Source organism: Chelonia mydas, chromosome 5 (assembly GCF_015237465.2).
Source record: "Chelonia mydas isolate rCheMyd1 chromosome 5, rCheMyd1.pri.v2, whole genome shotgun sequence".
In the NCBI taxonomy this organism is placed as follows: domain Eukaryota; kingdom Metazoa; phylum Chordata; order Testudines; family Cheloniidae; genus Chelonia; species Chelonia mydas.
In genome coordinates this window covers 98,893,274-98,912,133 of record NC_051245.2, presented here as the reverse complement: position 1 = coordinate 98,912,133, position 18,860 = coordinate 98,893,274, and the positions used below count along the sequence as shown (strand labels likewise).

At 39.3% G+C, this 18,860-nt stretch overlaps 1 protein-coding gene across 8 annotated transcripts in view; it reads right to left on the bottom strand.

The window, feature by feature from the left end:
• SMARCA2 (SWI/SNF related, matrix associated, actin dependent regulator of chromatin, subfamily a, member 2) overlaps positions 1-18,860 on the bottom strand; it is a 182,645-nt gene that overhangs the window by 33,875 nt on the left and 129,910 nt on the right. For 7 of the 8 annotated variants that reach the window (XM_007065585.4, XM_007065583.4, XM_043547242.1 and 4 more), the window contains one exon: positions 18,267-18,485. In XM_007065585.4, the coding sequence (XP_007065647.1) occupies positions 18,267-18,485 (219 nt within the window). Of the gene's footprint in view, positions 1-923; positions 1,032-18,266; positions 18,486-18,860 lie in introns of those variants that run through there. The other variant, XM_043547244.1, reaches the window with a different exon arrangement.

The following is an 18,860-nucleotide window of genomic DNA, read 5'->3' as shown; positions in this document are numbered from 1 at the left end:
AATAACTCCAAAATATCTAAAGACAAATTGGTTATAAGAAAACTGAAATTAGTAAGAAAGTATAAAGAGACTACAAAAAAATATTCAAAATCTTAAAATTAGGCTTTAGGATTAATGCTCTCTCAGAATATAACTGATGTTGATATTTGTCTCTCTTGCCTCTCAATATTGCCTTGAGTACATGCAAATGCTAATCAATCCTTTCTTGTAGCTGAAAGAGCTCTAATCATAAGGCAATTACCTTCATTTTTCCACAGTACCAAACATGGCTAATATTTATGATCATGTGAGTATAACAATCAATATTAAAAAAGTGATTACAGCCCAGACATAATTTCTTTCACTTGTGTACAATGTATCTTGAAAAACGTTTTGTGAACAAAACCTGGTGCACAACACAAAACAACCTGGCATGTTAAAAACACCAGTGGGATTTCAAAATCTGTTTCCTATGCATCCTCCGATGTGCAAATCCATAGAACAAACATGAACACAGAATCCTGAGGGACAGCCTGAAACTAGGCCTTAATAATCAAAAGACAATTTCCATCATGCTTCCACAGCGTTCAGATAACCATTATGAAGGAGGCTTGATCTGATGAGTTAGGAAGAAAAAGGAAGGAAAAAAAATCTGCACACAAATTCATTAATATTCATTTGGCTAAAGCAGGACACCCACTATATACCACTGCATCTAGCGAAGATTACGAAAAGGAAATTTCTCCGTAAATCTTGGAAGCTAGAAATGCTAATAATAAATACAGCATGCAAGGCTGTCAACAGTTAATGTTATTGCTCTCCTTAAGCACTCAGTTGCACACAGAAATACGGAGAACACCGGCTTTTGATGTGTTACACACCTACACATGCCTGTGATGTAGTTCTACTGAATCTTCAAGACGGCAATGAAAAAGGATATTTACCTTACCACTATCAGCAGGCCGGCTATCGGAAATCACAGTTAGTGGGGATAAAATTAACAAGCCAGCAAAGCAGCGAGCTGCTAGTCTCTTCATCAGCTGATCAGGAAAAAAAAGAGAGCTGGGGAAAGGCTATGTTTTCATATACAAGTAATTTTATTTTACTGAAAATTTAATACTGAAAGAATTGTGGATACTCAAATCTGCTGTTTCATTCTACCTGCTACAAGGCCCGAAGCCTTCTTCCTTCAGCCTGCTTTAATATTGACAACTACTTATCATATTTTCCCTTATTATTCCAGGCATCCAAATAGATTTTTAGCTGGGCAGTTATTGATTCTCGTAATAATTAAAATGCTAACTGAACAATTTCATATATAATTTAAAAACAATGTGCATTTTAAAACTGTACTTATTACACAATGCAATTTTATTGTTCTTTTATGAACAGATAGGTTCAGGTTATTGAGACAGATTACTATGAAAACTACTCTGAATTTAAAAAAAAAAAACCAAGGTAATATTCTAATTTAATTTGCTTTAGAAAATGGGCATTTGTTAAAACTGAATATTTTGCTTCTAGAACAGGACTTTGCTTGCCAATCCTTCCCCCCCTCCGCCCTCTTTTAAAACCCCCCAAACAAAAGCACTACCTCCATCCCAAAGCCTCCACATACCTCACTTACCCCGAGCAACAATTAAAGGCGCAAATGTATCTACTGTTACTTTTTACGGGCCGATATAAACGGTAACGTTAAAAAGAACATTTCAGTATATTTAAAGATACATTTTCAATCCCATCAAAACCAAAAAATAAAAACACAAATAAGCCAGCTGACATTTGCTCTTATGCTCTGTAAATCTGTGATTAGCAGACAAATGACAGCAAATTAATAGCCAGTACATCACAAGTCTGCAAATGAATATTAAAAAATTACTTCAGTACTAATGTATAGACATATGTTATTAAAATTAGCTCTCAAAATCATGTGCAAAGACATGTAAATTCAGACACTCTTTTCCTTAATTTAAAGCTGTAGTGCAGGCACCAGGAAACCAGTGTTACACTAAGAACAGTCAAATACTGTCGTTAACGTACAAGTGACAGCTAACTTTAACATTAATTTATAAATGGTAAATTAATATCTTGGATTATACAGTAAAATTCAAAGCTAAAATTATGATTTATGCTGCCCAAAAAGTTGAATACAACTACACGTAAGTCAAATATCAGAGATATTATAATCTTTTAAAATATATATTATATATGAATGAGGACAGATTGATTAAACCAGTGCAGCTGACTGAGCTCTGTGCTAGAAAACCTTACTACACAGGGCTAGAGTGCCACACCAAACAGAATGCCCTTCCAAACCTTTACCAGCACGGTAATGAAACAAATCCCAGAAGCAAATCCCCAGTTTCTGACTGATGACGTGTTGCGCAAGAGTGCAAGACACAGCACAAAGACATCTCCCATGCTCAACTGCCTCTGGATTAGTGAGTTAAGTAGAAAGGGAGTCAGGAAAATAGTGTACAAATAAGAGTTTAACACTTTCCTTGCCTAAAGAAAACGAGATGTGTGACTACAATTAAGCTTGGACCCTATTATCATAAAAGAAAGCTGCACCAAGCTCATGTAGATCCCAATGCTGCAAAGAGCTGAGCACCTCCTGAAAGGCACAGGGCGCCCTCAATTCTCAACAAAGCCAATAGAAATTCTGAGGACCTCAGCAGCTGGGCTCATACCGAGGACGAACCTTTCACTGTTATTAACCATGTACTTATTACAGCAGGCAGTGCATTTCTGAAGGATATCGGTTCACTGCATACTTATTATACTAAGGCAAGAAACATTTCCTTGCTAGGGAGCCAAGACCCTGAGACTGCTCAGGCACCAGAATTCTAAGGAGATATGATGATGTGGATGTTGAAAGTGAATGAAAGGGAAAAAACTTAAAATTGTCCTTTATGGAAAGTTTGGCCAGATACATCTCACAGTGTTTTCTGAAGGCAACCAGACAGAAGTGAGTGCTAGAAGAGTGGGCCTGCCCCCACAAATGGCCTACAAGCAAAATATGGAACGTCAAACTAGTTTACATTTTGTTTCATCCCTTTGGACAATATGAACATTATAGATGTATCCTCAACATTCACTTAGTTGAGAGTCTGGAACATTTGAACATGTGAAGTGTGCTGAGAAAAACGGGTGCACGCTTTCACTTAAGTCTTATGGCACCAACAGCCAGTAACATATATAGTCCTGACGCCTTCCTTAGGTCACCCCCATAATATTCAAGAGAATCCTGCTATAACAAGATGCACCCATCAGGCAAAATCAGAATTTAAAAAACAAACACACACCATAAGGAGACTATCAAAGATATTACATTAAACAAATTAAAAAGTTGTATCTTATAACAAAGTGGGTAATGACAATACCATATACTTTGTATTTACATAGCACCATTCATGAAAGGCTCTCAAAGCACCATACAAATTAATTAAAACTTAGAGCAGTAATTTTAGGTAGTGGTTAGACTCATTTTAGGTCAAGCACAGATCAGGTAACTTGACTGAAATCACACAGTGAATCAAAGGCAGAGTTGAGTATGAAACTCAGTAGCTCGACTTCCAATCCCTTTCTCTCATCATTAAAGGACACTACCTCATAGGAGATTTGTCATGGACCAAGATACATAGTAACTTCTTTTGCTCTGAGATCACCATTAGGCACAGGTACTAGAAAATTAAGTGGCACAAAAAAACATGACCCTAATCTGAAATGGTGAGATCCTTCAAAAGTCTACTTCAGTCATGGCTAAATACCACTGTGATAAGACTCCCTGATAATGCTGAACACACTGATCATCAGGCAGCCTTTTTGGGATTACATGAGAAAACTGCAGGGAACAAGTATCTCTTCTAATGTCCCACTCTCATTCACTCTTAACCCTAACCAGTCTCTGCCAGGAATGCTGCTATAGTTGGCTCCTTTCCCTCCAGACACAGTGCCTGACATCTCTTAAAACCACATAAAGAAATCCTGCTGCTATGCTAGAACGTCAGTTGTCCAGTTAAATATTTTCACTGAAGGTGCCAAGTATCAGAGGGGTAACCGTGTTAGTCTGTATGCACAAAAACAACAAGGAGTCCAATGGCACCTTAGAGACGAACAGATTTATTTGGGCAGAGACTTTTGTGGGTAAAAAACCCGGGTTTTTTTACCCACGAAAGCTTATGCCCAAATAAATCTGTTAGTCTTTAAGGTGCCACACCAGACTCCTTGTTGCTTCACTGAAGGTTTACCAAAGGACAGGCAAAACAGAAAAACTGTCAGGTCCTCAGGCCAAAACCAAAAATCTAGCCTGGAAGCACAGGGAAACCCTTCCTTCCAAATATCGATATGCCAATGAGATTCCAATCCTAGAGATTCCTCTTCTGCTGTGGTCTTAATGTGCTGCTTAAGGTATTTTTTTTTTCTTCCACCCCATTAAAAGCTTCTTTTCTCATTTGTTTGTGTGTGGTTTTGGTAATAATCCCAACAACCTCTAGGATGCCAGGAAGTAAGCTGGGGTACTAAGAGGACGATCTAATCCAAGGTAAACCATTGCTGGCCAGGACACAGACCCCCCCCCTCTTGGCGTGTTAGTTGACTGACAATGCACACTAGAGAAACTCTTCATAGAACACTATTTTAAATAAAGCCCCAAAATTAAAACTTTTCAGAGGCCCATCAGAAATCTGATATGATCCTATGTTTCAAGTAATAAGAAATTCTAGGGTTTTGAATTGGGACTTAGAGAAAACTGAAGACGTGACTGTTCAAGAAAGTGGGATATTAATGGAGAAATATCCCACTTGAAACCCTTCACGGGCTTCCCCTGTTTTTCTTTATTAAGTTTTCTAATTTATAATATTTTAAAACAAAATAAAAGGGTATACCATCCATAAAAATCAGCTATTCATGGATTATATACTTTGGTATATTCTGACAGTAAATGAAACATCAATCAGAAGAGTGTTTCAGAGAAAGTACCCAAAATAGATATTTAAAGTATACATCAATAATCAAATAACATAAAGGAGGTAGGTAGGATCTTAAAACTGTCTGAGTTTAAAAGGGTAAACCCTTCATAAAAGCAGAGCATGCCTTATCCATGTAAAAAGAAAAGGAGTACTTGTGGCACCTTAGAGAGTAACAAATTGATTTGAGCATAAGCTTTCGTGACCTACAGCTCACTTCATCGGATGCATTCAGTGGAAAATACAGTGGGGAGATTTATATACATAGAGAACATGAAACAATGGGTGTTACCATACGCACTGTAACAAGAGAGAGATCACTTAAGGTGAGCTATTACCAGCAGGAGAGCGGGGGGGGGGGGGGGGGGGGGGGGGGAAGGGGGGGACCTTTTGTAGTGATAATCAAGGCCATTTCCAGCGGTTGACAAGAACGTCTGAGGAACAGTGGGGGGTGGGGGGAATAAACATGGGGAAATAGTTTTACTTTGTGTAATGACTCATCCACTCCCAGTCTCTATTCAAGCCTAAATTAATTGTATCCAGTTTGCAAATTAATTCCAATTCAGCAGTCCCTCGTTGGAGTTTGTTTTTGAACTTTTTTTGTTGCAACTTTTACATCTGTAATCGAGTGACCAGAGAGATTGAAGTGTTCTCCAACTGGTTTTTGAATGTTATAATTCTTGACGTCTGATTTGTGTCCATTTATTCTTTTACGTAGAGACTGTCCAGTTTGATCAATGTACATGGCAGAGGGCCATTGCTGGCACATGAAGGAATACTTCCAACACACCTCTGAACAACATACTAACCCACAGAGATCTTCCTACCAAGACTACAAAAAGAAGGATTCTAGGTGGACTCCTCCTGAAGGTCGAAACGACAGACTGAACTTCTACATAGAGTGCTTCCGCTGACGTGCATGGGCTGAAATTGTGGAAAAGCAGCATCACTTGCCTCATAACCTCAGCTGTGCAGAACACAATGCCATCCACAGCCTCAGACACAACTCTGACATCATAATCAAAAAGGCTGACAAAGGAGGTGCTGTCGTCATCATGAATAGGTCGGAATATGAACAAGAGGCTGCTAGGCAGCTCTCCAACACCACTTTCTACAAGCCATTACCCTCTAATCCCTCTGAGGGTTACCAAAAGAAACTACAGCATTTGCTCAAGAAACTCCCTGAAAAAGCACAAGAACAAATCCGCACAGACACACCCTTGGAATCCCGACCTGGGGTATTCTATCTGCTACCCAAGATCCATAAACCTGGAAATCCTGGACACCCCATCATCTCAGGCATTGGCACCCTGACAGCAGGATTGTCTGGCTATGTAGACTCCCTCCTCAGGCTCTACGCTACTAGCACTCCCAGCTATCTTCGAGACACCACTGACTTCCTGAGGAAACTACAATCCATCGCTGATCTTCCTGAAAACACCATCCTGGCTACTATGGATGTAGAAGCCCTCTACACCAACATTCCACACAAAGATGGACTACAAGCCGTCAGGAACAGTATCCCCGATAATGTCACGGCAAACCTGGTGGCTGAACTTTGTGACTTTGTCCTCACCCATAACTATTTCACATTTGGGGACAATGTATACCTTCAAATCAGCAGCACTGCTATGGGTACCCACATGGCCCCACAGTATGCCAACATTTTTATGGCTGACTTAGAACAACGCTTCCTCAGCTCTCATCCCCTAATGCCCCTACTCTACTTGCGCTACATTGATGATATCTTCATCATCTGGACCCATGGAAAAGAAGCCCTTGAGGAATTCCACCATGATTTCAACAATTTCCATCCCACCATCAACCTCAGCCTGGACCAGTCCACACAAGAGATCCACTTCCTGGACACTACGGTGCTAATAAGCGATGGTCACATAAACACCACCCTATACCGGAAACCTACTGACCGCTATTCCTACCTACATGCCTCCAGCTTTCATCCAGACCCCACCACACAAGCCATTGTCTACAGCCAAGCTCTACGATACAACCGCATTTGCTCCAACCCCTCAGACACAGACAAACACCTACAAGATCTCTATCAAGCATTCTTACAACTATAATACCCACCTGCTGAAGTGAAGAAACAGATTGACAGAGCCAGAAGAGTACCCAGAAGTCACCTACTACAGGACAGGCCCAACAAAGAAAATAACAGAATGCCACTAGCCATCACCTTCAGCCCCCAACTAAAACCTCTCCAACACATCATCAAGGATCTTCAGCTTATCATGAAGGATGACCCATCACTCTCACAGATCTTGGGAGACAGGCCAGTCCTTGCTTACAGACATCCCCCCAACCTGAAGCAAATACTCACCAACAACCACACAACAGAACCACTAACCCAGGAACCTACCCTTGCAACAAATCCCGTTGCCAACTGTGTCAACATATCTATTCAGGGGACACCATCATAGGGCCTAATCACATCAGCCACACTATCAGAGGCTCGTTCACCTGCACATCTACCAATGTGATATATGCCATCGTGTGCCAGCAATGCCCCTCTGCCACGTACATTGGTCAAACTGGACAGTCTCTATGTAAAAGAATAAATGGACTCAAATCAGACGTCAGAATTATAACATTCAAAAACCAGTTGGAGAACACTTCAATCTCTCTGGTCATTCGATTACAGACCTAAAAGTTGCAATTCAACAAAAAAACTTCAAAAACAGACTCCAAAGAGAGACTACTGAATTGGAATTAATTTGCAAACTGGATACAATTAACTTAGGCTTGAATAGAGACTGGGAGTGGATGGGTCATTACACAAAGTAAAACTATTTGCCCATATTTATCCCACCCCCCACTGTTCCTCAGACGTTCTTGTCAACCGCTGGAAATGGTCCACCTTGATTATCACTACAAAAGGTCCCCCCCCCCCCCCCGCTCTCCTTCTGCTAATAGCTCACCTTAAGTGATCACTCTCGTTACAGTGTGTATGGTAACAACCATTGTTTCATGTTCTCTATGTACATAAATCTCCCCACTGTATTTTCCACTGAATGCATCCGATGAAGTGAGCTGTAGGTCACGAAAGCTTATGCTCAAATCAATTTGTTAGTCTCTAAGGTGCCACAAGTACTCCTTTTCTTTTTGCTAATACAGAGTAACATGGCTGCTACTCTGAAACTTATCCATGTATTGCACCACCTAGTGGCATAGAAAAAAAGGAGTACTTGTGGCACCTTAGAGACTAACAAATTTCAGCATAAGCTTTCGTGAGCTACAGCTCACTTCTAAGGTGGCACAAGTACTCCTTTTCTTTTTGCGGATACAGACTAACACAGCTGCTAATCTGAATACTGGCATAGAGATACTAAGCACTTATGACAATGGTTTTAAAACACTTATTCAAAAACAGCATGACAAATGCCAGCATCAGGCATGAAGGTACTGAACAAGAAGTTATTTCTTCAGAAAACAGGACTCACATTACCAATTTGGAAGAGGTGGCAGGGGAAGAGGAGCTAGTTCCCTAGCTATGGGAACGCCCTATGCCAAAATATAAGACCACCCTGTTTTTCCACATCAAGTTTATATCACGTCTTATCTTCCAAGCCCAGTGCGGCTTTCCCAATGCCTACACCTCCACTCTTTCCCCTATAGGCCCTTTCTCCTTCCCCTCTCCATTTATGTCTTTGTTCATGTTGTCCTCTGTGCCATATAATGACACCTCCAGCTTCTTATGTGCCAAATGGCTTTTTCTTCTCTTTAAAATCCACTTCTGTTACTTGTTCTCCCAGATGATGTCTGCACCCTTTTCTGTGCTTAATGTAATTGTTTGTATATTTCTGAATTTGTTAACTCCTTGGGGCAGTGCCCTTGTCTTAAGTGTTTGGAAAATTCTATTTACATATATGGCACTATATTAATACATCAAATGAAGGTGAGTAGTGACCCCAGAAAGTCACCATATTCCAGACACAACCAGACAACACAACACACATAAAATATGCTGTTGCCTAGTACTATGAATAAACTTCTAAAGTTCATATAAGGATTGAAAGGATTATTTTAACTGAAATTCACCTAGGTTGCCTTTGTTGTTGAATGGCATCCTGCAATGACTAAGTAAGACTGATTTTGCTGGGAGTAAATTAACACAATATTGCTTTAATTCTATCACAAGCAAAGTTTTGATGGATGAACCTAGGCTTTTCTTGCTTCTACTGCTGACCCCACCCTTTTGTGGATAAGCTAAACTGAGCAAAGACATCCCAGATCACGGAATTGCTTAAGAAATCTCCTTCCAAAAACTATGGTAGGTGGGGAGGAAAGAGTTTGAGGGTTTTTTCCCCCTTTACAAAGACAATATTGGTAAGCAAATGCATAAGCTATATCTGTAACCCACATCACCTTCTTCAAGTATGCTGAACTTTTAGAAGTCAAGAAAGCTGAAATACTTCACCCAGGCTATACTCTACCATCAGGTTTAGCAGTTTCAAGCCAAAGGCTTGTGCTTCTATGTTGTGTTTGGGGTTTTTTTGCTTTGTTTTTTGGGTTGTTTTGCTTTTGAAAATCCCACCAACAGGTGCCTAAATACGGGTTAAAATCTAATTTTATGCTCCTAAATTTGTCTTGTGTGTACATAAAAGTTCACAACAACTTTATTAGTGTACTGAAAGGTTAAATAACTTTTCAGTATTAATGCTGAAGCATTTTGCTTTGAAGTGATAAAGATTTAATGCCATGAAGAGAAAGTTTTTAATAGAGATACAGTATTAGCCCTCGGTGCTCTAAACACTTATGCACATGCTTACTTTTAAGCACGAGTGATCCCATTAAATCAGTGGGGTTAACATGAGTAAAGTTACATACCCACTTAAATGGTTGCAGGATCAGGGCCTTAAATTTTCAATATTTTGGTTTTGTCTAAAACGGTTTTGTAAACGGCAAACAACAAACCCTCTATTAGTTGTGGCACAATAAACAGCATTTATAAGTTAGTTCATGATAAATTTTAATCATAAATTGCAATAGCACAAGTTTTCAAGTTAATTTTACAAAGCTCAACCTAATTTGATTTTTTTCTAAGTCATGTGATTTAAGCACTGATTTTCACCATGATTTAAATCACTCTACCCTGAGCTAGCAGCTGAAAGAGCCATGCAATATCCATTTAAAATTTTGTCCGAGTTGGAGAGAAAGAATAAGGTCAACGTAAAACTAAGCAAATGTTTTAACCACTTATTAAAAATAATAAAGTTAAACTCAGTGGACCATTTCATTCTCAAAGAGGAAATAGTAAGAGAGGAATTAATTTAACCACCTAATTGCAACATTCTGCAGTTATTTTGAGGGCTTTCAAGCGATTTAAAAAAATTAATTGCGATTAATCGCACTGTTAAACAATAATAAAATACGATTTATTTAAATATGTTTGGGTGTTTTCTACATTTTCAAATATATTGATTTCAATTACAACACAGAATACAAAGTGTACAGTGCTCACTTTATATTTATTTTTATTACAAGTATTTGCACTGTAAAAAACAAAAGAAATAGTATTTTTCAATTCCCCTATTGCAAGTACTGTAGTGCAATATCTTTATCATGAAAATTGAACTGACAAATGTAGAATTAGGTACATAAAAAACTGTATTCAAAAATAAAACAATGTAAAATTTTAAAGCCTGCAAGTCCACTCAGTCTACTTCTTGTTGAGTCAATCGTACAGACAAACAAGCTTGTTTACATTTTCAGGAGATAAAGCTGCTCACTTCTTGTTTCCAGTGTCACCTGAGAGTGAGAACAGGTGTTCTTGTGGCACTTTTGTAGCCGTCATTGCAAGATATTTACATACCAGATGCGCTAAAGGTTCATATGTCCCTTCAACCACCATTCCAGGGGACATACGTCCATGCTGATGATGGGTTCTGCTCAATAACAATGCAAAGCAGTGCGGACGGACACATGTTCATTTTCATTATCTGAGTCAGATGCCTCCAGAAGAAGGTTGATTTTCTTTTTGGTGTTTCAGGTTCTGTAGTTTCTGCATTGGAGTGTTGCTCTTTTAAGACTTCTGAAAACATGTTCCACATCTCGTACCTCTCAGATTTTGGAAGGCATTTCAGATTCTTAAACCTTGGGTCGACTGCTGTTGCTATCTTTAGAAATCTCACATTGGTACCTTCTTTGTGTTTTGTCAAATCTGCAGTGAAAGTGTTCTTAAAATGAACAACATGTGCGGAGTCATCATCTGAGAATGCTATAAGATGAAATATATGGCAGAATGCGGGTAAAACAGAGCAGGGGACATACAATTCTCCCCCAAGGAGTTCAGTCATAAATTTAATTAATGCATTATTTTTTTTTAACAAGCGTCATCAGCATGGAAGCACATCCTCTGGAATGGTGGCTGAAGCATGAAGAGACATACGAATGTTTAGCATATCTGGCACGTAAATACCTTACAGTGCTGGCTACAAAAGTGCCATGCAAATGCCCGTTCTCACTTTCAGGTGATACTGTAAATAAGAGGACAGTATTATCTCCTGTAAATGTAAACAAACTTGTTTGTCTTAGCGATTGGCTGAACAAGAAGTAGGACTTAGTGGACTTGTAGGCTCTGAAGCTTTACATTTTTTTTTGTTAATAACTGCACTCAAAAACAAAACAATCTACATTTGTAAGCTGCACTTTCATGACAAAGATTGCACTACAATACAGGTATGAGGTGAATTGAAAAATATAGTTCTTTTGTTTATCATTTTTACAGTGCAAATATTTGTAATAAAAATATATACTTTGATTTCAATTACAACACAGAATACAATATATACGAAAATGTAGAAAAACATCAAAAAAATTTAATAAACTTCAATTGGTGTTTAACAGCGTGATTAAAACTGCAATTAATTGCGATTAATTTTTTTGAATTAATTGCGTGAGTTAACTGCGATTAATTGACAGCCCTAGCTATTTTCTGTCAGTCAGATAGTGAGTTCCACATTGCCAGGCCCTTTCTACTGCTGTGTTTCTCAATAAGGAACACTGAGAGAGGCACAGTAGATCTTATTCCTTTAATGGTAGAAGTATCCAAAAGATCCTACCACTTTACAGTCAGGTGCTGGGTGAAGAACAGACAGAGCAATCCAAGATGCCACAGGCTCAATGGCCTAAGAGGAGTTTAAATGGGGTTGCTTCTCAGAGGAACAGAGAGCACAGTGCAATGACAAAGTTCAGTAGGAGCAACAACGTCCTTACACTAAGCAGCCAAAAAGGAGCACCAACGCTTTGAGCTCCATCTTGTGATGTCTCATTATGTTTAATCCAGAGGTAACTAAAATGAATGTCCAACACACTAGTCGTCCATTTCTCCACCATTTCTAAGATGTTAGAAGTCTCTCAATTTTAATTACAACATAAAATTATAAAACTAATTTTGCTGATCTTTGGAACGACTTGAGGAGAATTTTAATTCTTTATAAACAAAACCACATTTCCAGGGTACAATAGACAGAACATTCTATTCATTTTCAGTACTTCAAGGTGAGTCAGAGGTTACATTTTTAAGAGCTCTCCCAGTTTTTACTTGCCACCAGATGGATACATTTGGCAAAACCATCTTGAGGAGTCCAGTTTTTAAACAGTGTTTATACATGTTTGCCAGTTGTGTCTCTTTTATTGTTATATACTGGGACAAACAAATCTTGTTTATATTTAAATTACCCAGTAAGGCCTTGATCCTGCAAAGTCTCAAGAATGTGCATACTTTTACAAATGTTTTTATTTTTCAGGTTTCACTGAAGTCCATAGGGTTCTGCTTGTGCACAGAGTCCCACCCACGTTTCCCGGTCAGGAGCCCATGTGTTCTGCTTGGAAAACAAAGGTATAAAGGGTGTCTACTGCCTATTTTGGTCTGCTTTCAAGACTCATCCCATTAAAAAAAGAAAGCCATAGAAGTTGGTACTAATGGTGAAGTAAAATATTGAACGTTTCTCTTTTTGCTACAGACTGAGGCCTTGTCTTCACTGTTGAAAGAGTGAAGTTTTTTACCTCCAAGTAACTAATATGCATAAACTATTCTGAGATAAAAACACAGAGAAGACCAGGCACTTCAGTTTTCCATGAGATAAACTCAGAAAGGCCAAGCCTGGAGGCTTCTAGCGCTGTTTATCTTGGGGTAGCTCATGCGTGGCAGTTACCTCGAGTAGAAAAACAAAAACAACACAAAAAACTACATCTCTCTTTTGGCAAGGCCTGAATGAGTATTTGTGACCAAAACACATGACAAGCTGCTTGGAAGGTTATATGTAACCTTTGTTAAAAATTCAAATCCAGCCCAGGAAACCCATTACTACTCAATCACTGTTCAGAACCCTAAGAATCGGTAGTGACAGTTCCGATCCTATTACATTATAAAACCCACCATCATAATTATCAGTACTGTTTGCAATCTCAGAGAAGCAAAAGATCCAATGATACAGAGAAAGAGGAAGCCCTCCTGTATCGATCAAGGTCCACTAGCAGACATACTGGGGCAGCTTGCACTGCCATTGCTTGTGCGGTCATTATTCTGCAGACACATCTTAATTTCCAATGCCATAAACCCAGCACTTTTCACAAGCACGAAGATGAACTAATTAAAATATTTTTTAGAAGAGTTTTGCACATATATTCTGGAAATCTAGTTTTCAAGTGTTTAGTTTTTTCTGACTCAAATCCCAAAATACTATTCCATCTTTGTGCTTTTTAAGGTTTTAACGCGGATTTTCTCTTTATGCAAGTCTGGGAAAGGTTTAACAATAATTACCACTGTTTCAGTAACTGTTTTGAATTTCAGTGTAAGCAATACCATCTCAGTAACTTAACCTAAGGCTTAGATAACTGAGGGTTTCAAAATTTTGCCTGAGAAGAACTGACAGTGAAAATCTTGTCATTAAAACATAGAACTTGTAGTTTCAGTTCACGTTGGCTGGCTTTTGGAAACTCATCTTAAAAACCTTGTTCTAAACAGTATGCAGCTCACTTTGCTAAGGGTCCTCAGCATTGCTGCTCACAATGCTGCTGTTAAAAATACCAGCGGATGTTTGTTATTGCGCATTCCTTACCCGAGCACCTCCCTGTGGCGTTGTGCAGCGTAGCAGCCACTCAGCATCAGTTTTCCAGTTGCTCTTCCACTGCTCTGCCCAATTTCCAATGCCCTCTGGCTTTGCACAGATTTAGCCCTCCAGCTAGGCCTCTTACAGTTCTACCCTTTCTGGGGCACTCAAAGTCAGAAACAAGTATACAACAACACAAATTTAAACACTCCCCTTGCTCTGGAAGATCTGCTGGGCACTAGTTTTTAAGTTCTTAGACCTAGCCAGCCTTCTCCCCCAGTAAACCTTCCACATCTGCTCTCCGCCTGCTCCCCTCCAGCTGGAGGGTCGCCTATTTTTAAGCCCTTCCCTGGAAGCCTGCTTCCTAATCTAGGTGTCTTCATTTTGATTAATTGGGCCTTCAGTAGCCCATTAACCCCTTCCTGCCTTGCATGGAGGCTTGTGTGCCCCATTACACTTTTATGTCACATTATTAGCCTAATGTTTCCTAGAGGAGAATGTATTCAAGGCACCAGTCGAAACTATAGTAATATTTGTTCAGATATTCTTTAAAAATCTTTGGAGAAACAGACCAAAAAGAAAATGGAAACAAAATCCCATTAACAAACCATAAAATGTTTTACTGCTTTTTGTTTCTCCTGAATGGTCACTCAGAACTTCTCTTTTCAAGACCTCCCTCCACAAAACCAATTCCTGGGACTCTTGATCTGTTTCCTGAGAGCACAACTTAAATACAAAGCAGTATTTCAAGGCTTGTTTGTTAAGTCCCAACATCTGTACTTTTGGTAGTGCCTCAAAATACTTACTGCAGAAGGTATCCAGCAGACAGTTTATTTGCTTAAAAGCCAATACTGGGTGGATAAACTTCTCTGGCTCTCATTCATGCTTCAAACTCACTATTTTCTAATGAAGGAAAGCTCGCTTCATCTAAAGTGTATCATTAGTTTTAATTTCATCGTAACTTAGAAGTAACAGTCAGGACACCTAATTTTCTTTGATTTTCTTGAATTTCTTTCAACTGCAGCTAGACTTCAGTACAAGTAATATAAACAACTACTCAGGTTCCATGCAAACTTGCAAGCCATGGGCTAGCTTAATTTCCTTCCTCAATCTGCTATCAGTAGAACCGTAATGGGAGAAGACCTGCAGTACTCTCCACCAGATTATTCAACATATCATTCAATATTCCCTTCTGCCAGTGGGAAGTAACTCACACCCAATTTCTGCTGCTCTGACAGATTGTAGTCCCACAGGCAAAAGGCTCAGATTCCTATATAGCAAGGCAGGTTTGGTGCTTGTGATTCAGTGACCTCTATCATGGAGTAACTGGTATCCATGGATTCAGGACACTGGGTCAGAGGGATACATTTTTGAAACACAATTTTTTTTGTAAAAAGGTTAAATTCAATCGGATATGCAATAAAGTACTTCACAGCACTCCATTTAGTTTGGAATGCATTTTTCTTCCAGTGCCCTGGGCAAATAATCACTTATGTGACTATTAAGTAGATATTCAGCAATTCACTGAACTTTGTGATACAAAAGAAAGTTATGCTCTAGAACTAGAAAGGAGAGAGGAACAAGGAAGAATGGAAATCAGAAAAAGATTCATGCATAGAGTGTGAGAGGATTCTGCATATAACAGCTTTTACCCAATTTTACAGATATCTATCTTTTATCTCCTATATCACAACCACCAACAAAGCTTGGGTAAAACATTAGGATTAGATAAATATTCGCATTAGATAAATATAAGAGCCATTAGAAGAAAGGCTAAATTGGAATGAATAATGAATATAAGGCAGATACCCCATTGAGTACATCTGTATTACCTAATCAAAACCACTATAAATCAAATTAAGAGCCCTGGCTACAAAATGGCTGCTGGCCACAAAATTATACCTTAAAAATACCTTATTCTGACTAAATGTAAAAGTAACATATACAAAGATCCCACATAAAAATAAGCCCTTGCACAGCCTGATTTAAAGCAAGGGTGATCTTGGGGAGCCACACCCATTGGTGAGGCAGATAAACTGGAGGGAACTATGGGGTATTCTTCAGCTGCCAGTGATTGACATGTCTAGTTCTGCCCCCATACTGCAAGCAGACTGAAGTATTTATTGTAACAGATCTGTGAGAGGGAAGAATGCCATGAATTAAAGACAAAATGTTTTTCTTAATTTAGAATTTACTGGATCGTGTGCATTTTTGGAAAGCCTTAGTGCTACTTTAAAGCAACTTATTGTCCACATGTTCTCATTAGCAAGAAACAGCTGATCTAAAATTTTTGTCCAGTGTGCATGTGATCATGTTACAATGGCAATGCCTCGGGGGTAAAGCTAATTATAAACTCTGGTAGTTGTATATATTTAAAGATTGTCATCTCATCATCTATAATCCCCTAGGTACTCCAATTCACAGATGTAGGAAAACTTTATTGCTCAAGTAAGAGGCAAAATTGAGTGGAGAACACAACGCATCTCTCTCCCTGCCATCCCCCACATGACAAATAGTAACTAGTCAAATCAAAACTTGTAGTAATGAAACACTTGAGAAATAAAATGTATCAAATGTCAGATGATTCAATTTCCCAATATCCACCTGACGGCAAGGTCTTCTTACCGTGCAGCAGGTGCACAGGTGTTGTGCTATGCCATAAGTCTGTCAGAATAGCCATGAAATCATTACCAGAGTCTACATGTCAGCCTTTCCTTCTAATACTTGCAGTAACTCACTTCCCCAGGTGTGCCCTGTTGTAACCGAACTTTTCAGGTTGCAACATGCACTCCTGAGATGAAATGAAATCTGGGTGAATCTAGGGGAATCTAAAGGGAGCCTAAGATGACATTATGTTCATCTTCCTCTAATCCTCTCAATGTGCAATTGCCATTAGATTTCCTTAACTGCCTAGTTTTACACTCATTTAGCAACATCTCCTGTAACTTGCATCCTCTTTGCACACCACTTCTGAATTTGGCTCTGCTCTTTAGCCTCATGTCTCACAATGAAGTCTAGGGGCTTGTCTACATGAACAAACGGTTTACTGCAAAGTTGGATGTGAATCTACCCCACGCTAGCCTGCCATGGACTGACTGTCCGTGTGGACCCTGCTAACACACATTAATAGTTTGTGAAAGTGCTTTGATCTAGTCCTCTCAAATGCATCAGCAGGGGCCACATGGACAGTAAGTCTACAGCAGGCTAGCTGTGGGGTAGATTCACACCCTAGATTGCTGTGAACTAAGTGTTCATGTAGACAAGCTCTAGCTAAAACCAACATGCTTGGATGGAGGCCATGTAGGTCAGCTGGGTCTGTCCACGTACCTACCTAGTGATTGTACACCACAATCTCTCTTTCCTCTACACACTCACACTAATTGGTTAGCTTCTGAATATATGCTCACGCTGGCAGTGCCCACTGCTGCTCTTGTCAGTCACATAGGTGTGCAATTTTGATACTTTAATAGATCACCACCTACTTACTCAAGTACAGTAGGTATGTATATGCAGATTGCTGACTAAAATATACATTTTAGCAATCCTTTCTGGAAATTCTAGTTGAGAAAAGAATGCTAAAAGTCTCTTACATGGTTTTGGAAAGACTTTCTGAAGATTAAACGACAACTTCCTACCACCCTCAGACAAATAATAACCTACTGAAAGGCTATATGCACTGAAGATTATTAGGTGTGTGCACAGGATGATAGGGAAATCTCAAAAGAATCAGAGGTTTGGTGTGAATAATCAGCTAAGTTTGGCTTCTTGAGTCAAGGCTCTCTTGCCTGGAAATCTTTCCATGAACAGTCTCTTTCGGAAGTTTTCTGATCTCACTGGAACCAGGAAATGCACAGACACATGGAAATGAAAGCATGAGAGAGAAGACTTTTCCAAAGTTTTCTGGATTTCTAATTAAGCTCAGTGTGTTTTTGTGTCTTGTTTTATCCCACAGTAATCAGTGGTTTGATAGACAACATGAAAAAGCATCTGAATCACTGAAAAATTACAACAGTATGTGAGTAAAAAATAGCTAGATCTACGGCAATAGAATATTTGCAACACAGAGATGAATAATGATTCCAGGTCTAGCAAAAGTGCCTGGCTCCAGCAACTTAACTTATATTTTTAATTCCACACATTCCTCTAACTCCAACTTTGTAATCATTACTGACAAACCCCCTCCTCCCCCAAAAAAACAAAACTCCCACAAATACCAGCTGTCAGAAAGGAAAAACGTGGCACATACCCTGAGCCACTGTTTCTCTGTGAGAGCATCGCTGTAGTCCACATCTCTGCGCTGACGGGACCCCCTCCCAAATATTTTTTCTTCCTCTTCCTCACAGGTGAGCCTTTCCACTTCAGCATCGTCTTTAATAATCCAGGATGGCAGATCATCCTCCTCCATCAAGCGAGGCTTGCGCTTGGGGTTTCGGGCATCCTCTCTGCGACGATCCATGTCCATACGCTGCAAGGGCAGTCAGTACAGTTGTTAAGACCAGTGTGGGAAAGCTGGGTATTTAATACTGTATTAAGTTTTACATAATGTTCTTTTTAAATCAGTCTGACTACATTTCGTCCCCAGTTCTCCATACTTTTATGGAGTATTTAAAACGAGGAATATCCATACATGATAATTGGTCATGAATCTTTAATTCAGGTTTGTTATTACACCGTGGCTTCTATTTCTGAGGTACTGAGAACCTACAGTTCCCACTGAAGTAAATGGGAGGAGCAGATACTTAGCGCCCCTGAAAATCAGGTCATAACGGTAGTGGGATAGTTACTGTTTAAAATGCTGTCTCTACTTTTGCACATATTTTATAGTCTATTATCACTGATA